We start from the raw sequence: 21,162 nt of genomic DNA on the forward strand, positions 1-21,162 counted from the left end.
GACTCTTCGTTAAAAATTTAAATTTTATCATTATCATTAAAAAATTTCATAATTTTGGGTAAAAAAAACAAACAGACAATCGAATAAATCATTTTAGTTTGATAGAAACGGAAAATCTCTCTCTCTCTGTTAAAGAAAAGCAAAGGTTACATGGTCATTTCCTCGTGTCTCCTTTTAAACTCGTTCCACGATACCTTTATCCAAAGCGTTTTCCTCAACTTATCGAAATGCATTCATCAAATGCAACTAATTTCATCAAATCGGAATTAATGAGGCCAACACGTGCGAGATTAAGTAAGTTCGACCATGACGTGGTCCGTATCTAAAGTCAAGGTCTATGTAATTACAGATCTGATTTAGCTTCGTAAAATTGAAGTAATTGTGATATGAGATTACATAAATTTTTTTAATGTTACTAATTATAAAAGATTTGTGTTATTATTCAATTTATGAAATAACAACTTGTACTACTTTACTACGGTAATAAAAATAGAGCGGCTTTATTCAGAAAAAAGAATTTTGAGAAACTTAAAATAAAGAAACATAAAAATAATTGGAGCATTACAATATTTTGCAAATGAAAAATAAAGATACGATACAACTAATTTTATAATAATCTCATATATCTAACGCAATAATATTATTTGTATTAAATACAAAAACGTATACAGAAAAATTATACTAGATTCCGAATGTAAATTAGCATATAACGAATAGAGTTCAAAAGAATTACACCATTTCTGAAATTTGAATTTAAATACCATTGTAAACGCGCTTTAATAGAGCACCCTAACCAAAGCAGTGCCGCAAATTTTGCGTCAACGTTGTGTTCGCATGTTTCAATCGTTTGACACGATATTTGTGCGATTTTTAAATTTAGTAGAAAACGTAAACTATACTTCCTGCGATACTTATCAAATGCCAAATTTAATAAATTATTGCTTTAAAACTTAAAGTAACATGTCTATGCTCGCGGAACCACGTCGAAAACAAAAATGGACACTAAACCCACGAGGAAAAGAATGGAGCGAAGGTTTGTAAATATTTGAATTTATTTGATGTTACTTAAACAAATAGTATAATGTTGTATCTTCGAAATTATATTATATGTTTCTGCAGATTCGAACAAATTCGGGCAGAAAATGTTGGAAAAGATGGGATGGACGAGTGGCAAAGGACTCGGTGCAAACGAACAAGGTATAACGGAGCACGTGCGTGTATCGGTTAAAAATAATACAACAGGTAAATATAATTAACAATTAGATCTTTACATTAACCCTGATTATCGTCACTAATTCGTATTTTAACTATTTTGAAATTAATTCCAATGATCTAGAATTAACCTAGAAACGAAATTGCAAAATTTTAAGGAAATCAAAATTGTTAAAGTGAAATGAAATTGCTCTCTTTTTCTTAATATTCTAATTTCTAATTGTAATGTTTTTAATAGTTTTGTGTCAAATTTGTTTATACGATTAAAATATTTGAAAATTAAGTTTTTCGTAAATTATCATTAATGAAAGATGGATTGTTCCCATAGGTATTGGATATAAACAGAATGCTTCGGACGAAGCATGGACAGAGCATCAAGATAGCTTTAACGATTTTTTACAGAAGCTTCGACAAAATGAATGTCACAATGTAGCTCGAACAGAGGAAAATGAAGGTGTATTAAGTGGAAAATCGTTAGAATTGAAATCTAAACAAAGCCGTGCTCGTGTTCAGTAAGTATTACATACATATAGCGTTAAATATAACATTATTTTATTCTCTTCTTATCTTTTTCCTCTTATTACTATTACTAGCTATCAAAAATTTACAAGGGGGAAAGATGTAAATAAATATAGTTCGAAGGATTTAGCAAATATATTTGGCCAAAAAGAATTAAATGTAAATAAAAGTAATAAAGATAAACAAGGCAATGCCGAAGAAAACTTTGATTCAGTTGGCACTCGTGATAACAGAAACGGTATTATTACTATAAATGGTGGTAATATGACAGAATATTTTATGAAGAAAGGTCAGGATTTTTCTGTGGCACATAAGAATAAAAAACAACAGGAGGACGATATAGAAGAGGAATCTGAATATGCTGGATTTGGATTTGCATCAACATCTAGAAAAGTCAAATGCCATGATAATAAGGAAAGCATGGAAGTTAAAAGTGTTTGTAATTATGCTTTTGAAAATCCCTGTGTGGAATTAAATAGCCCAGAAAATATTTCAAATTTTCATATTGAATCTAAATCTTCTAACGAAAAAAATCTTGATGTCAATGAAGTACGTTTAAGCAGCAAAGTTAAGAAATTTAAAGAGAATAGTGTAAATGAAAATAGGTGTGCGAGTGGTATTATCAATGCCGGCTTAAATTTAGAATGTCAGGCTGAGGAAGTTTGTAATGGAAAAGAATTTGAAATATCTAGAGCACAATTTGGCCTTACAAATTCAGCTTTAGATCTAAGCGATGAAATAAATGATAAGAAAAGAGTAACATTTAATGATCATGTAGAATTTAGTACCGATTGTGTAAAAAAAAAAAGAAAATTAGATAAATTTGAGGTTGAAAATAAGAAAGCTAAAAAGAAGAAAAAATATAACTCTGATGTTGATAGTTTAGTGTTATCTGGTTGTGTTAATGAAGCTTTGGATGTAGGAACACCTGAGGAAGTACACGATAACGAAGTTAATGAACATAAAAGTAAAAAGTCTAAAAAAAGAAAAAGAAGTCGATCGATTTTAGAAACAATAGTAGAAACGCCAGAAGAAGAGAAAGCATATGAAAATGAAACAGAGATTGAGCAAACCAAAATGGAAGATTACATACCTGATGATCGTATACTCGAAGATGTCTCAAGTAAGAAGAAAAAAAAGAAAAAGCATAAGGATAAAATACAAGTTACCACTGAGAATAGATGCGATGAAAAAGAATGTATGGGAAAAGAAACAGTGACAAACACAAATGTAATACTTAAGGAAGAAGAGTGTAAAATTGATGAAACTCAAGAGGATATTTTTAAAATCAAAAAGAAAAAGAAGAAGAAAGATAAAGCGAGATATACTGAGCCAAACTTTGAAAAAAACGAGGATATAACTGAAATTGAAGTTGAACTGGAAAATGTAAAAGCAGAGAAAACAGAATTAGAAACTGTGAAGGTAAGAAAAAAGAAATCTAGAAAGAATGACAATGTAAATGATCTTAGTTCTACAACAAATGTAACAACCAATATAAAAGATGAAAAGGAAGTTTCAGATAAGGAAAATACGAAAAATATGAATGAAAGTGAAACAGAAAAATCAGAGAAAGACAAAGAATTTATAGATAAATCTGCAAATTATTCCATAGATAGTAAAAAATTTGTAAAACAAAGGAATAAGATATTTACAAATACACGTTTCAAGAAGTTCAATAACAGAAGATCTAATACTTCATCTAGGTCTTGGAATCGAAGACCCAGAATGACAAAGAAACTATTGATATCTCTATTTCACTCAAAGTCAATCTTAGATTTTCCAGGTTCTAATATGCATGAAATAAAAGGATATGGAGTTGATCAACATTAAAGTGTAAAAAAATTGTGAACATGTTTCTAATATTTTGTGCATAATATATACAAGACATTCAAACGATCAGCTATAACAATGTCTATTCAAAGTAACATACTTCTGCAAATGTGCAGAATTTCTTTTATTTATATTTTTATTTATAATGTAATTAATGTAATTACTGATAATTACCTTTATGTATATGTGTATGCATATATGTACATTATACATATATGCATATTATGTATGGATTTACGGGGATGCAATGTTATCCTCTATTTTTACAATTTCCCTTATTTCTGATGTAAGTTTTTGTTTAAATTTATTTATATTTAATAATTCTTGTTCGGTTACTTCAACTACATCAGTAGGTATACATTCATTTTCTGTTGAAAGTATAGTATATCCTAGATTTTTTAATTGAGTTGTAATTTTTTCTGGATGAAGAAATTCACTTTTAAACTATAACAAATGAAAATAAGGATACATTGTACGAAAATAGAAATCTGTTTGATTAAATTGTTGGAATAAAAGGATTTAAATTTTAGTACCTTAAAACACATTCCACTTTCATCCTCTATTTGTTCTACATCTATCGCATTAGCTATTAATGCATCTTCCATTGCAGAATCCAAGTTACAATCTTTAGAAGCTGTAACGGTAGTTACACAATCGAATAAACGTGAAAATGCCGTAGATTCTAAAACTTTGATGCTAGAAATTATATACATATAAGTTAATATAATTTAACATTAAAGTAAATATACATCTGAATGAAAAATTCTAAATTAAAGTATAAAAGAGTACTCACTTAAATTTTTTTGATATATGCATAATATTACATTTTACATGAAGAAATTTGTCAGTTACAATATGCATAACAAACGTAGGTCCTTTCGTAATATGCATAGGCAGTATATGAGTATTACCGGTTTGTGCATTTTTTATTTTTTCTAAAATTCCTTTTAACGTAGACATTGGCATGTTAGCTTTTTTTGCTTGTCCAACTAAATTTGCTAATTTTGGATTAGTGTTTGGGTCTGGGTTGCCACTTTCTTTAACAAAAGAATAAAATTTATATTGTAATTTAAATCTAAAGATATTTACTTAAAACTTCGACTAGATATATAAAGAAATGTTTTTTATGCACTTTTCTCAAATATCAGAAACATACCTATTGCTGCAACTTTCATTTTATTTGATAGAGTATTAAATATTTGTGACTTTGCGGAATCATTTTCTTGTTTTGTAGCTTTAATATTTTGCCATTTGCTATGACCCGCATACCTTTTGGTTTCTTGAATCAAGATATTTCTATATCTATTATACAACAGAACGTTTCGAAATTTCATTTTGAAAACGAGAGGTTATGATATTCAGTTGAGCTGGCGCAACTTAGTAGCAGGGAAATTGTTAATTTAATATTGGTATCGACAAGGACAGACGATAATCGAATCTAATGTCACATCTATTCTGGTAATTTCATTTCAATAATTATCGTACAATTATAATTTATTATTACGCAATTGTTAAGAGGAATTAAAATACATTTGCTATTAAAATTTCCCCAAATATAAGATACTTCGAGATAGAAGATTGTGTTTGCGGGTATTATTTGTTATTTGGATAAAGTATGTTGCATAATACAATATATTTCCTCTTTTCATCATATTTGCCATTCATTTAATACGTAGATGTTTATTTAACGTACTATCGTCTCTGCGTACTATAATACTGTCATCGCATAGAGATAAATTGTGAAAAAATATTCCCTATTAATAGGATAGTTACAAAAATAGTTAATTTGGTTTTCTAGTTTTTTAATTTGTAATTTCTTTTAAGAACGTATACCTAGAACATGTATACTTTCTTATAACTATAGGTGTATCTATACCACCGTATGTGTAATGACAATTTTGTGTAATAACAACCGTAACATATAAAATTGTTAATGTCGATTTTATTTCAGTTAATTACGCAGAAATAACGATATGAATATTAGCAATAAGTAGCACGAAGTATTAAAAACTAGTAAATGAGTTTCGGTTGTTTAATAAAAAAATTTTTAATCTGTATAAAAAAAAAATTATGATTCGTCCTATTTTATGGCTGCTGCGATATTTTACAGTTAAAAAGCTGCGTTTTGCATGTGAAATTTGGTTTTAGACAACGAAGAGCTTCAGGAAGTATAGCGACCCGCATATCGTAGAATTGCGATGAAAAATTTCTTTCTACTTATTTTGATTTGTTCTAGCATGAATATTTTGAGCATAATCTCTCACTATAAATAATAATTCGATGGTATGCCGTATATTAAAAAATATGATCCGCTCTGGTTTAGCTTGTTTCACGTTTGAATTTTATTTAAAATAGGGTTGTTTTTATCGAATTAAAATAAATTTATTTCGATGATTTTAAGCTTCGTGTGTTTTAAATATTTCTTTTATAATCCTGTTTTAGTAATAACGGGCAGCTGCAATTGTTCGAAATATGTCAAATAAATTTATTCTATTATAGTAATTTAGGAATCCGTGAGTAAGAGCGAACCCGTAAAACCTATTCAAGTTGTTCGTGCTATAGTTATTAAGATATTCTTCTCGAATAGATTTCGACGTGTCACAACACTTTAGAAATGGACGTTGAACCCAAAAGAAGAACGATTGTCCCACATACAGTTGTGGATCGATCAGCGTTTGCGCGATTTCACCAGGTACTTTCGCTACCGAATTCTCAATTTAGTCAGGCTGTTCGTGGTCATTCTTTTTAATTACCCTCGAGCGACTTCCAGGGGACGGGATCTAACCGTGTTAACCCCACATTGGATGGTTCCTTTGACACAACAGGTATAGGACATGTACGTCGTGTCGTCATTGCCTTTAATTCACGTACGCTTGCCGCTTTCTGAACGGTTAACCAGACGGGGTAAGAGAGAGAGAGGATGGAAGGTTTTAATAAATTTTGCACGAGAGTTCACCCTCTACCTCTATTCCTATTAAGATGTATATATTCTTGCTCGTGTAAAGCGTACCTTGTCCGGGTAAAGGGACGTATTGGAGGGTCAACTTTTTATCACGAGCAAGCGTTCAGGCGCGATCCGTGGCCTGCAAATTCAATATTTGCACGTCTCGTTCGTTTTCGAGGAAATTTGTCGAACGGGCAATTGATCGTCGACGATTCCCGCTTGGCAGTCGTTTAAGGATCCATGAAATTTCGTATCGAGTGACTAGTGATGTCATTCTCAAAAGTTACTTATAATTTGAACGTATCCGTATCTTTGTTCAGAGGCAACAACATTTTCACATTGACATACTTTCATATTAAATGTTAAATTTATTATTAAATTTACGACAGAAATGCCAACAATAGTCTAGTAATCATTTTACGCACATTGCGAATATACTTGCGCGTAATTTATTCTTAAAAACGCACCCGGTCTCTGTCCGATCGCGTCTCTCGTACTGCATTGAAGGCAATAAGAGTGTGAATAGCAAGCGGCTGAAAAATAAACCGTATTTATGCCTCGTTTCATTTGCTGTACCATGAATTCTTGCACCATCTCTGTCTCTTATCTTCGCTTTGGCCATTTCATCTACAGTTTAATACCCACTTTACCACCTTTAAAATGTTCTGCTCCCGCGCAGACTATTACCAAAGGGTGCGGAACACCGATATCGAAACTACTCGTTAATGGTTAACGTTATTTCTTATCCTCACCCCTTCGTGGAAATATATATATATATATAATTTTGCTTTTTGTCACGTTATCCCATCGTAATTAAAAGACTTCGAGACAGGGATCTAATAAATCCTGTAACTCACGTTGTCTTTCCGCCCTGATTCTCGCCAGATCACTTTAATCCCCTTCTCCTCCTCTTTCTCCTCCTCTTGTGCATCTACCCTATAGTCACCCTCTTTCCCGTTTCTTTCACACTCTCCCTCGTTCATCCTGCCTTCGGTTCTCCCTTCCATTTTTTGTCTTTTTATTTTTATCCTCTGTATTTCTGTCGTTATATGATGTTCCGTCTACGGTAACTTTTTTTTTACCCTCCTTCTTTCTTTCTTCCTCTTTTACTTTCCTTCCAACGAACACGGTTGCATCATCGTTCTTCTATGTCCGAAGTGTCCATGGAAATTGCTGCTGCTATTTTAGAGGGACGATTTGCTCTCTGTTAGAGGACGTAAATCTAGAACGTTGGGAGGAAAGGTATTTTTTTAATAATCGAATCGGATCGATCGAAGTATCGTGTCAAATGGAGGATATACACCAGCGACCAAAAATTTGTCTTTCTATCGATACTTTGAATAATAGAAATATTAGAAGAACCGTATATTTTGGAGAAAACAATATAAAATTATCTGTATCGCAACTCAACGTTTAGCTGCTTTCGCGTCTTCCCTTGAATTCCTTTCTGTCTTTTCCGTTTGTCCTTCGTTTAAATTCACCACCTTGTTCCATCGCATTCACGCTTCGCTCTAGGTATTTTATGAATACAAAAACTGCGGATACATTCTGATTCAGGGTACAAGAATTTTATTTTCTTTGTTTCTTTCCTGCATTCTCCCCTTGCCTCGTTCTTTCACATTAGTTCTTCACAGGCCATTTGTAATTCTTTCTTCTTTTTACTAAGAGACGAAATGAATTTTATTATTTTTCTATCTTTCACGCGTTTCTTTTTTCCCCGTTTCGTTTCTCTTCTTTCACGAAAAAAGTGCTATGTCCGTGTACAACGAAAATCCAGAAATATCATTCTCAAAATATTGTACGATCACAAAACGATGGAAATACCGATGATGTTTCATATGCATCGATTTGATGCGAATCACTCGTCGTGAACGAAATTTCTCTAATATCTGTAACGTCAGCTGTACGAACTCCAACTATAATTGAAAAATCACAACGCGATATTTTGTCTCCTTTGTTTCTTTCCATTCTTTCGCAATTCATACGTTTTTCCCTTCGCTTCGTCCTTTTCTTCGTTCTGCATTTAGCGACCGTTTTCTCTCTGTCCTCCTCTCTTTCCGTTTCTCTGGCCTCCCTTTCGAGCTCTTTCACGCGTATAGGTATGTACGCCATGTTCAATTTTATGAGGGGAAACATATACGGCGAGCCGACGGGCGACGTTTAATAAAGGCGTGGGTGTGTGCGCTAGGGGTGCTAGTTAGCACGGCGCTCGGCGCCGGCGACGACGTCGCCGTCTGGACGCCTATGGCCTCCTCTCAACGTCCTACACCGACGTAGACATAGACGTAGATGTAGACGACGACGACGACAACCTCGTCTCACTCACTTGAGGCACGTAGTGACACAAAGTGGTCGTTCTTTAAAAATCCGGCAGACGTCTCGGTGATTTGAAATAATATCAGCTCCAAGACGCTCAGCGTCGTTGCGTTTCGCCTTTTCATCCACCACGTTCTTACGCCTATCGATATGTAATGACAATTTTTTGGCTCTAACGCAACATCGGAATTAGATCTGAAAGAGGATCTTCGACAAATATAAAGCCAACTATCTATTTTAAACTGTAAATCAGAGACGAAAGAGCATTTTAGCAATCGCTTCGGAAAATTAATTTCCATCGCTCACCTTCCACCCCGTCGTTTTTATTATCTTCGAAATTCAATATTTTCCACATTTTTGTCCAACTATTTTCTCGATAAACATTGGCCGCACACCCATGTAAAATGACATTTTCACCGGGTGCGTTCCTTTTTATTTTACAATTTAAAAACGGATGCGTCACGTCGCGACGAATCGAAGAGAAAGCGCGATCGGTTGTTTATGTCGTTGTCGTTCGCGCACACACGATCTCCGTGTGTTTTCGTCACGGTGTGTCGCGTCACGTCAGTCCAGGCAATTTTGATCCGTTACGTTCTCGCGTTAAAACGCGCAAATTGCACACCAGTTCTCGCCATGTTACGTCTCATTTAGATAAACGCTTGTCACGTTGATTAAAGCGTGCCGCTCGAAAAAATACGGTTTCACGATTATTATTAATTATGACCGTGTGCGCGAGCGCGCGCGTTTATGTTCAGCAATTAGAAATCCCGACTAGCATTCTCTGCGAGTCAAGACAGGACCAACATTAAGAATAACAAGATACCTTTAAGGTAGCGATATTCGTAGGAAGCACGAGTTCACGAGAAGATTTTAAGTTCTGGCTTGGAGGCTCAAGATTTGAAATTTTTTGGTTTATGGATTAGAAAAAAGAAAACTACAGGAGGAAGGAAAAATTGAAGCAAAAATTGAAACCATTTTAACGGTCTTAAAAGGTGGAAAAAAAACCGTCGATGAAAAGAGAAGATCACAAAGTAACACGACTTTTCGCGAGAACAATTTCTAGCCGACCCAAAACTCATTTACGTATTTGCTAATTGCAGGTATACGTACTTACGTTCGACACACGGTGATGACTTTATATTTCGAGATCGACCTCGACCGCTTTGAAAGGAGTCAGCGATAAAGCGATTTTATGGAAACCTTGGCGCAGTCTTATGGAACGAAGCGATACACGTACACTTGACGCTTTACTAGTCGCCAGTAACGAGCCTGAGAGGGTGAACAAACGGGTGTAGCTCGGTATGATTTGGGTTAACATTCGACGAACGAGGTTCTTCCCTTTCTTCTTCATCCTCTTTCAATTTCTAGCTATTCCTACGTTGCTTTCTCCTCTCTTTTCCCCTTCTTCCTTTCCTCCGATTCTTCTTCTCAACGATTCTTCGCTCTTCTCTTCCATCACACTCACTTCGTTCTTCCTATTTCGTTCTGGTTTTCGATTAGTGGTATTACTTTGTGTATTTTTTCTCGTTGCCTCTTTGCTTCGATTCTTCCGTATACCGACTGTATGCGTTGCAGCGTATTTAGCGGGCAGTAAAAGCCTTAATGAAAAGGATCTCGAGTCGACGAGGCAGTAAAATCGGCGTTATATCGACGCTGAAGATGAGAAAAGGAAAAAGACTCGAACGGATGCAATTTATCGTACAATCATATAAACGGCTGCTCGATCGTTCCTAGCTACGATCTTGCGATCGATAAAACTTTCGATTGAAATCGTTTAACCGTTCGATTCTCTTAACTCGGATCGTGCAGCAATATGAAACATACGGTTACAAAGCAACTGATTTCAGGAGCTCCTTATTTTCAGGTTTTATAAATTAGGTAGGAATTTTTCTTATTACGTACAGACGTATACCAATGATAAAACGTATTGAGTCGTAACTGTTGAATTGGATCGAAACGATGTCACGGATATTGACGTTTTAGTCGATGGTAAAGCTGTCGTATGATGTACCTAATCGTCGTCGATTGGGTATCGGTATGGTGATGTTTAATTTATCGCTGCTTTGTTTATAGTTTCGCACATTCAGGAATCCACGTCTCTGCGTTATTAAACCTTGAAACGAAGTATATCGTACGTTTTCGCAGATTAAAGATTATTACGCGATTCTCCAAATAAGATACTCGGAACGACAGATCCTCTCGAAGAATGAAACGTTTCTTGGAAGAAACCACAAGGGGAAGAAAAACGAAGGATACCCATCTACGCAAACTAAATGGAACTGGTGATGATCGATATGGTGACCCTTTGGATCGACCATTATAACAGACGTAGAACGACGAGGACAATGTCTGTCAACTATAATTTCTCCACAGACGTTTTTATACACGGCACGTGTGGGCGCGCGCGTTTAACGCTGTGTTCCCATCGTTCATTAAGTTAACGATCCATCGTTAACCTCACCTTTATTGGATGCGTTCGATGCGCTTCATGGATGGGGCGAGGGGGAAGGCAAAACGAAAGGTAGAAAGAGAGAAAGGGAAAGAAAATACAGCGTTTCCGAGCGTTCGACCCGCCGCGGTCGTTTCTGACGCCATATGACCGTGGTGTTTTGAGACGACCGTGCCATCCATTTCAGGGATAGTACGCCATTCTACCGGGTTATGTAATACAGAGTTTAAGCATTTTCCCCGTATCGAAAGCACTCGGTATTGCATCCTGTCGTGCATGTGTTCGTACGTGTTTTTTATTTTCTCGAGACGCGCCTCGTAAAACTGTATTGACGCGAAATCTGTTGCTCGATGTCCGAGAAACGCGAGCTGACTTGCTATTAATGATCGTTCATCGAACAGTTTTTACGTTACGTTAACGTTGGATAATTGGAAATGTCTTTTATAGAATTTTAGAGATATTGGAAAAATGTACGTTTTTTATATTTCGCGACAATGTCCGGGATACCTCGAAGTATCCTTTTGCTAGAAAATTCGTTAACTTTCTGTAAAATGCGAACGAAGAGCGTTAGGGCAGGGGTATCACGGGCAAAGTTTCGGAATGGGCCAACCTTGAATGAGGCTAAATTCCACATTTTCGGTGTAATAAGTGTTTGCAGAAGCATCGTTGAAAAGAGGAAGAGCGGAGGCATGCCGGAAGATGCTGAAGTCGCGACGAAAAAAAAAAAGAGACGCGGTACGTGGATGTTCGCGTACGAACGAGGAAACGGATAGCGAGGAGAAAAGTATTTCATCCTTCTTTCAGGGCCTTTCCCTGCCGGATCCTTGCCAAGTCTGGTCCGGGTATTACCTCCTTTGAATCTACCACGAACAAGCCTTGGTCTTTAAGATGCTCGCTGGGGTTAGGTTAGTAATTTGCGGATTATACGGCCAAAAGGAGGGCCTGACAGGAGATTGGTAGGGGAGGATGGAGAGTTTCAGGGAAGTGCTGGAAGCCGCGGCCTGAGAATTGAATGTTGAGAATCGAAGCACTAGGGGGGAAAGGCGTATATGGAAGAGAAATGGCTCTGGTTATGAGAATTTTTACCGTAATATTCGTTTCAACGTGTCTCCGATCCACTTAAAGTTTGAAACTATGCTAAATAAAGCAAAGATTGTTTGTCTCCGAACGACGATGGAAAGGGGTAGTAGAGAAACGAAACGACCTAGTATTCCTACGTGAAAAGCTGCGAGAGAGATAACGCAAATAGAAAGGTTGCTTCAACGATAGAACACCTCCTCATCCGTAATTTTCTCCTCTTTTTTTTTTTCTCTCGTCTTTCCCACGCGAACATTTCCGAGATCGGTGTCCTCGTAGTTTAGTTCATCGAGTTCATCCGACGATGCGTCGCAACGAAAACTTTTCTCCGAACTTTTTCATTTCGACGACCCTGAAATCTGTCATTTAACCGGGCAAGGAGACGAGAATATTAGCTTTGACAGCAAAATACGTCGTAATATTTCTTTTTCTTTCCTCGCGTAATCAGTCTGACTTTGTTTCGTAATGATTCTTCGCTGATTAAAGAAACTCTAAGAAAGTAGAACGCTGCTCTGTCATCTCGTAATTTGTACCATGGTTTTTGCTCGATAACTGTTATTTTTATAAATTGCCGTACATTCGGCAACTTGCATAATTTCTATCGCTCCTTCGTAAAAATAAATATTAAAGGGACTGAGATTATATTACAATCGTTTGATAAGTCCATATACGAGTTACAAGCAGTCTTACCAAAAACTAAATAGACAAGTATCATAATCGTTCAACCGTTTAACAAATCTTGCGATTATTTCGGTATACGATTAAATTAAAAAAAACTAGCGAGCGTTTCGCGTTGGTAGAAGTCTTGCTTCTATGCAAAAATATGACGAGCGTTTGTCTTCTTAATTATTCTTGCCAGACTATTCTCCGAGAAACACTCCCTATCGAGCATTCGCGCAGTCGTAACACGTACATAGGTATATACGAACGAGGACAAGCCGCGAATAAACCGCAGAAATTTATCGCGGCAAGCAACACGGTACCTTAATCATCTGTCGCGTGGTCGTGCAACGAAGAAGTTAATTGACTTAAAGGCTGAATTACTAGAGGGTTAGTTCGGAGCTAGAACTGCCGTCGGAGGTTTGCCGGGCAAATTTATCTCTCGTGCATACACGCACGTGCCTTCGTTTTCGCGCGCGCGTCTTGCTCTTCGAGTTTCCAAGCCTAAACACAAAAATATTTCCAATGCGATGACAAGTTAGCGAAGCTTGGGAAATCGGAATCACGCGGAGGAATTGTCCGAAGGTAACGCGTGGTTTCGTATTGACACTTTTCCCCCTGACAGAGGAATTATCGAGAGAAAAATATTTGCAGGAACAATTTTGCCGCTCCGTTAGTTTTCCATGACTAACTTTGAAACAACTATAGTTCGGAGGGTTGCAATATCTTTGATTTTCAGCCTTACTGCAACGAGGGGAAATAGTAGCGGGCTGAAAGATGGCGAAATAAAAATTGAGACGTGCATTAACCCGCAGCAGGACTCGAGTAATTTCGTCTTGGGTTATTCCTCGGATATTGCTACGTAAATAGATCGCATTTGGAGGCACTCAGCTCACGGCGTGAGGCCATTTCGAAACAAACGAAAAAGCCGCGGGATACAGAACCGACGTTACAAGCTTTCTCACCAAGTGTGTACAAGAATGACACGAGGGAATAGAGCGAGAAGAAGCCATCGATTTTTTATTAACGAGAAAGAAAGAAGGCGAGAACCAAGGCGATCGAGTAGCTCCGAAGTGGAGTCGACGCTGGATGGCGGATCGAGTAATCGAAAAATTAAGTTATTTCGATAACGTCCGTATATCGAAGGCCGAATCCCCGTGCTGCGACATCGCAAATCACTTATTTCCAAGTTATTGCGTGGTTCCTCCTTCTTCGCCGATGGCGAGAAATAGTTTGGAAGTTAATTCGATGGTTCGTGCAGGATCAGAAAGGATAATCATCCAGGTATTGAAAAAAATCGAGAAACTCTTTGCAACGAATCCCATCGTTCACCTACGTGTATCTGTACGATATGAAAAAGTAGATGGCTCTTTTTTCGTTGCAAATGCGTCAAGGTTTAACCAATATAGAAAACGAAGAATCCATTCGTCAACCTGATTCTACGTAAATTCGTTCCTAAGAGAACCTCGTTCCCTTTCAGTCGTTGAAACCTCAACGAAGCTTTCTAGTTCCTCTCTCGTCCCTTTTTTCCAAGAGGTATCACCGCTTAAAATTATCATACAACATAATTACCTCAAAGGATAGAGGGTAAAACGCGTTAAAACACTCTGACGGCGAGAGCAAAGTCACGATGGCCCTTTTAATTTCTCTGCTCAGCAAATTTTCCATCCGCTCACCCTTTTTCAGTGTCACACCCCTGGAAAAAAGGGATGTCGCGAGCACGCGAGTAGAAACAGCGGTCGTATCACGCGAAATGAAAGTCTCCTTCCGTGAGTTTAATTAGAGCGTGCTGAAATATCGGCACGACCGAATACCAGCAAGATGATCGCAACGGATTGCGGTGTGACGCATGGTGCAACGCGGATAGATTTCCAGAGTCGAATCCCGCGAAAAATGAAGCGCCCACCGCGTGAAAACGATTTGTTCGACTTACTTTTTTTTATTAGAAGCCGCCATCATACAGATTCTATCGCCGTTCTCGCTCGCTACAGGACCTTTCATCCAGGATTTTTCATCGTTGCTCGCGCGATCGTATAGCGATAACGATTACGTATAATCGTATACGTATACGGTATGTACCTGTCTCAGTTTGTAGTGTTTTGAATACGTTTGAACACGTAGCTACGTAATAAAACACTGAGGTATCCATTTTAAGGATTGTAACGTCGCTTTTGCAGGACGTTTCAAGGCCATTTCACTATTAAATAGATAAAAGTACAATACGCTCTCCTCCATATCGTACGATTTTTGACCCGAACATTTTTTCCTCTCGTTCGTATTTTTCCCCCGATATTTCAGCGTTTCAAGTTAAACAGAACGTATCGTATGGTAGAGGGAAAAATCTGTACTTGGAAGTTTTATATATTCGAAGCAGGAAAATTTTTTATTCCTAATCGTATAGTAGATTGACGGAGAGCTTTTATCATTTTAATATTTAAAACGATTAGTTTTATTATTTCATTCTAATATCCAAAATACGAGGCAGGTTTAGATTATATCGTATCGCGTTCCCTGTTGGTGAAGCATTTACGATTTTATCGGCCGATTCGTTCGTCGTGAATGATAAATGTTTATGGTTGACTGTGGGGTGGATAGTATAACCGTGAGACTGAATTTGACGAGCCTCTAACCTAAAATGAATGGGATATACCGTGTGTTTGTTAGAAATGGAATACATATACGCGTTGGAAAGATGGCAGTTTTTAAAAGATGCTGAAGAAAAAAAAAAAAAAGAACAGAATTAAAACGATGTTGCGTAATTGTAGAATTTTTCTTTGGGTACACTATTTAACGTAAATACATTGAAATTTCCTTTTTCAGCGCAAAATTTTAGCAGCGATAATTATTTAAATATCTGTTACATACCTGCGAAGATACCGAGCGGTTAATGATTCCGCAAAGTGTACGTTACATACGTAATATCCGATGAATGTGCATAATTAACAAAAGTAGTATCGTTATTTCGCGTTCGATGTGGAGATTAGAATTATGCGTATAATATAAAATAAACATTGAACCTTTTTTCTAAAAGCGAACGCATTTTTAACGTAGAGATCGAAATCATGGTTAACATGGAAAGAAATAAAGAAGCACGAATGTTTAAGTATTTCGTATAATTACCCACTTAAAGTAACCGTATTATGATCTAGAAATTATTTGCAGAAGTCCTCGATGAGAGGTCTAAACGAGATATCCGATTAAAAAGAAACTTTATATCCATGCTTGATTCAAGTTTCACATGTGTAGGCTGTGCACATTTAAATAATAATACGCATAAATCAAGATCTTATAGCATGATTAATTCAACTTTAACGAGACAGATAATTAGAATGTGTATCGTCGAATTATTTTAATGCAATAGTAATGATCGAAATAATTAGCTTATCCGAGGCTAATTATCGAGCCCGCTGCGTGTAGCTTCTAGCTAGCGAGCTATTCCCTCCCTTGAATGATAATGCATTGAAATTTGAGGCGGGTACGTTTTAACTCTATTATTAATTCGGTTGGGACCGAGGTATGCGCACGATCGTCCCTATGCCATGTAGCCACGTTACTTTACGCGCTAATTATTATAAACGCAAATTAAATTCCTAGAATGAAGATTTCGGATAACGCGTAAGGAATCGTTCGTTGCTGGCAATTTTTTCCCTTTCCGATAATTTGTCGTTTCATCTTGAAAGTGAATCTTTATAGCGTAGGGATTCAGCGATTCATCCGACGTTAGTACGTTATTTTAGCCTTAGTATCTCTATTACCGTTATCGTTCCGTATCGTTACAAATCAACTAAAACGTTCGGATATTTACGAACGATAGTATGTATGTCTGCACTTTGATATCGCTACACGTAGTCGACTTCCATTGGAATCGAATTTCAGTAGTTGTGCACAGCATAAGCAATCAGTTCGATGATAGGGTCTATGGTCGTGAAAAATCTAAGTCTCACGTGAGGTAGTAGGAAGGTCGTCACGAGGGGGTTGAAAGGGCCGAACGGTTCACGCGCTGACTCGAACTACTAGCTGCCTCTGCCTATTGAATATTCAAAGCCCAAGTTCCCGCTGCTGGGTAATTATAACGACATTACCGTTACTTGTACCTTGGCTGCGACGCGGAACCGACTTGATATCGGCGAATTAGCGCTGTACGGGCTAATAATTTTGAAAATATTAGCCTGGCCAGTGAGTCGGAGGATGTGAATCGTACCTTGGGAGGCGTATCCGCTCGGGGCAATAACTATCGTCGAGCTATTAATGTGTTTTCTTAAGGATCGCACGGCCGTGTAACAGGGACTTTCGCGTTTGAATTTCCAAAACGTTCTTGCCAAAGTATTATCGGTATCGGTAAAATACGTTACGCCAACGTTGTTAACTGACCCTAGGAATCAAACCTAGGATCGTCAAACTTGTCGAAACAATGATTTTTACGGTATTCGTATTGCGTTGTATTCCGAGATATCTTGGGAGAAAATGATCGCTCGTAAACTGCTTTGCAAAACTTTCGTCCCTTCTTCGAGACTTTCGATAGAGAAGAATTACATTGGCGGACCTTCGATCGATCGCTCGGTCGTATCGTTCCATCGAGGTCGCGGATCGTTAGAACAAACGAGATCTCTACTCGCGACAACCGCCGCGTATCTATATGCGCGAAAAAATTAAATTACAATCGGCACGCCGAGGCGGTCGGTGTCATCTGTTGCTCGAGCGTGCCGCCAACAAGTGGTACAGGCCGAAATTTAAGGGGTCGAGAAAACTCGGCTAGTCCTCCCCTCGCGTTCCATCGCTGCGAGCTTGCCCTCCTTTCGACATACCCTCCCCCCTAACCTAACCCCCTTCAACACACACACAAAGACACGTACGTACATGCCTACATACATAGATATAGGTGTATACATAGACGAAGTAGAGCGGGTTCGGAGCTGGGATGGCTCTCACGCTTCCTGCCTTTAATTGTGTTCCGGAAAGAGATCCTCTCGGACTGGATATCCGGGCCGGTGTAATGACCCGCGAGCAGGAACAGCGGAAAAAGGAGCAGCAGAAGGCACGTTCGATATCCTCGGCACGCTCGTGTACGTACGTACGAGTTCGTGGACGTGGTACGCTCTTGGAATCATGATCGACTCGATTCGCTAGAACGTGTTGACTGTTTAGTATAATGAGCTTGCCGGGGAGATGAGCGACGTGTGATCAAAACGTGGATATACGCAGTGTATAGTCAGTCGACGAAAGCGATACGAGCGAGGTCGTCAAATTAATCGGGTATTAAGGATTGCGCGGTAATTTCGTGAATCGGAACAGAAATCTAGCACATGCAGGATGTTTTACGAGAAGGATCTTTATCTACTACGACGCGGTTATCGGGTCGTATATTTAAAATCACGTACCTTTCGTTCGGAGTAGCAATCGATTTTGAGGTCGAATCTTTTATATGGAAGATGTGGAATCATTGGATAAAACATACAATTTAAGTTTTATTATCGTACCGAAATTATAAAAGCGTGATCCGATATCTAGCGTTCGGCGTATGTATTCGCTGAATTTTAAAACGTCGTCGTTCGCTTTTTCTATCGGTTGTTACCAACTGACCGTTACTGCAATTTTTTTCCCATCTAATCTTCGCGTCAGTCAAAAAATAAATCGCGTCAAACAATTCTGCATACAACATGGTGTAATTTTTTTTTTTGTCGGCGCAAGGATAAAAAAAAAAAAAAATAAAAAACGAGGAGAAAATGAACGAAAAATACAGTGTGACAAACGTCGCGTCGATCGATTCCGGTGATCGGGCACGAATCACGCGCGGAAAGCTTAATCGATTCGGCCGGAAATCACCGGCTCGATGCGAAGTCTCGCGCGTAAAATTCAGTCGCGTTAATCATAACGTCACGAGCATCCATCCCGATAGAGACTGACAAAGCACGTACACGCGCGTCCACGCGCGCTTAATGAATCCCCTTGTGCTCGATGTGTTCGGGCGAAAAGCACGCAAAATACACTACACGCGCGCAAAACACACGACAACGCGCGCGTACACGCGCCAACAGACCTGGGCTGTTGCTGGCATCCGCTTGTTGCCACGCTTCGGACACTTTATGATATCGTGAAATAGCCATCTCGTACAGAAACGTTTCTGTAACTCGATCGCGACGAACAGTTCAACGATCGTGAGAATATTTTGTCGAAAGTTTGTAGAATTTTCTAAAGAAAGAAATCAATCTTTATAACAATGAGATTTCTATTTTGACGCGAGTTGGAATTAAGTCGCCTTTGAAGCGTTCGAGGGTAGAGCAAAGTTACATCCGACCGTGTCTCTGCTTGAATTTGGACTGGTTTCGTACGATAAATACTCGATAAAAATGCTCGTGGCCAGAGACGGATTTGCCCAGCGTAGAACGTTTATTGATCCAGCCAGGATGTCCTATAATAGCGACGAATACTCATAGAGACTGTTTCAAGAATCAGTTTCGTGTCCCGTTTAAATTTGTATCAGCGTATTAACCGCAAGTTACGAAGTCACTTCCAGTACTTAGCGAGTGAAACGTGCCTGGTCAAGTAATTCAATCGGTGGCACCGGGGAGCAACTGCTACTTTGATTAACCGAGAATCGGAATACCTATACTTTACTCTACAAATACTCTAAATGAAATTGTAGGATAAAGTGCGTTCGATACAGATTTTCACGGTTAAGCGTTTATAAGATTAACTGAAAATTACTTTGAAGAACTCGTAACATAGAGCAGGGTATCTCGTCACGTCTAAATTGTTTCCACTGCTACCAAAGATAAGAAAAAACGTCGAATTGCAAGAGAAGTTGGAGTCGTTTCAAGAAATCTGGTAATGATGGAAAATTTTATTCTAAACTACAGTACGATATTGCAGAGAATAGATGCTGATATACGAATTATTTGAATGTCATTCCGAGTTGAATAGGTTGTCTGATCATTGATCGACTTATTTCATTTTACTGCAGTGTCGTTCTGATTGCGTCAGAATCTATATATTTTCAGACGTTTCATCATCGCTGTTTTTATATCTATCGACTTCTCCATTACGCTTGCTTAGGTGAAATCATTCCGAGTAATTCTTACACATAAACCACGTTTCTAGCGTTTCCTTCGTATCGTGGCATGGTATGACTCGCGCAATATTTTCGTTATAAAATAGTGTTTACGAGAAAACGAGATAAAACATACATTTTAGATGCATGGACGAATAATACAATTAAGCAAAAATGAGATTCGAAAGGTGTTTCGTTCGTCTTCTCTCGTTGTAGAAGATTGCAGCGTGTATGAGAAGAGGGAACGTGGATTAAAACCGGTACAGGAGAGAGAGGAATATTTTTGGTGATATTCGGTGACCGAACAAGGACATCCCTGTAATAGTGCGAAATAATCATAGACGAAGTGGTTGAAGAGGTATCGGCGAGGGGGTTGTTGGAAATCGGCCGTTCGAAGAATTGGAAGAAAAGGCGAGAATAGTCTGGGGAAAAGACAGGGGACCGAGATGATCAAATGAAAGGGGAGAGGGATGAAGATGGTCGCACGAACCGTCGACGAATAGCAGGGGATGTTTCAGTTAGCGATGGGATCAAACGTGACTCGGATGGTATTGATGCGCCTTCGTTAAATCGATATTTTAATATGCCAGTCGCTAATTATATTCTATCCTTCTTGATTTTCTATCCATTTTTCGATTTCGTTCCTTTCTTATTTTCTTTGAGATAACGTCGACGTATTTCTATCGCGTTTTAACCATTTAACGAGTATTTCTACATATAAGAATCCGAACGACGTCAAAAGACAACGTTAATTTACATTTATTCAAATCAAATGTTTCAACTTGGTGATTAATTCTCCGAGTTGTCCCCGTTTTTAATTGATTTTACTCCTGAAGCAGAATTTTCCTCCCGTTTGAATAGCTTCAAATCGAGGACGAATCGAGCTTTCAAACGCACGGTTACTATTTCTGTTGTGCCACGTTGAATTTGCAATTCGCGAAGCTCTTTCGTCACGGTATCTCGCTCTTCTTACGCTAAATACTTTTGCTAAAATCACAAATGCATCTTAGAATTCTCTCCGATCGATACGTTCCAAAGAACGTACAATAATTCAATATGTGTAAAAAAAGAAAAAGGAACTCTGAATTTAGATAGAAACCAGAGAAA

The 21,162-nt window shown here is 37.9% G+C and overlaps 2 protein-coding genes across 2 annotated transcripts; one reads left to right on the plus strand and one right to left on the minus strand.

Moving 5' to 3' along the window:
• The first annotated feature begins 793 nt into the window (after positions 1 to 793).
• LOC132911073 (G patch domain-containing protein 4) lies at positions 794 to 3,561 on the plus strand. The gene is made up of 4 exons (XM_060967457.1): positions 794 to 1,033; positions 1,120 to 1,242; positions 1,541 to 1,724; positions 1,806 to 3,561. The coding sequence occupies exons 1-4, from the start codon at positions 961 to 963 to the stop codon at positions 3,559 to 3,561; spliced, it is 2,136 nt and encodes a 711-aa protein (XP_060823440.1). The 5' UTR covers positions 794 to 960.
• Positions 3,562 to 3,648: 87 nt separating this feature from the next.
• On the minus strand, positions 3,649 to 5,120 carry LOC132911102 (probable transcriptional regulatory protein LMOf2365_1554). Its single transcript, XM_060967504.1, has 4 exons — positions 4,718 to 5,120; positions 4,355 to 4,598; positions 4,095 to 4,257; positions 3,649 to 4,005 (listed from the first exon to the last, which is right to left on the minus strand). Exons 1-4 carry the CDS (start codon positions 4,893 to 4,895, stop codon positions 3,796 to 3,798), a joined length of 795 nt encoding a protein of 264 aa, XP_060823487.1. The 5' UTR covers positions 4,896 to 5,120; the 3' UTR covers positions 3,649 to 3,795.
• Between the last annotated feature and the right edge of the window lie 16,042 nt (positions 5,121 to 21,162).

Source organism: Bombus pascuorum, chromosome 10 (assembly GCF_905332965.1).
Source record: "Bombus pascuorum chromosome 10, iyBomPasc1.1, whole genome shotgun sequence".
Taxonomy (NCBI): Eukaryota; Metazoa; Arthropoda; class Insecta; order Hymenoptera; family Apidae; genus Bombus; species Bombus pascuorum.

What these genes read in the sequence shown, in the direction of transcription:
- LOC132911102 (XM_060967504.1), bottom strand. Translation starts at nt 4,895, where the DNA reads ATGAAATTTCGAAACGTTCTGTTGTATAATAGATATAGAAATATCTTG. An exon ending in AATGAAAGTTGCAGCAATAG is followed by an intron (nt 4,599 to 4,717) that starts GTATGTTTCTGA and finishes CTTTTGTTAAAG; the next exon opens with AAAGTGGCAACCCAGACCCA. An exon ending in CATATATCAAAAAAATTTAA is followed by an intron (nt 4,258 to 4,354) that starts GTGAGTACTCTT and finishes TATAATTTCTAG; the next exon opens with CATCAAAGTTTTAGAATCTA.
- LOC132911073 (XM_060967457.1), top strand. Translation starts at nt 961, where the DNA reads ATGTCTATGCTCGCGGAACCACGTCGAAAACAAAAATGGACACTAAAC. An exon ending in AGGAAAAGAATGGAGCGAAG is followed by an intron (nt 1,034 to 1,119) that starts GTTTGTAAATAT and finishes ATGTTTCTGCAG; the next exon opens with ATTCGAACAAATTCGGGCAG. An exon ending in GGTTAAAAATAATACAACAG is followed by an intron (nt 1,243 to 1,540) that starts GTAAATATAATT and finishes TTGTTCCCATAG; the next exon opens with GTATTGGATATAAACAGAAT.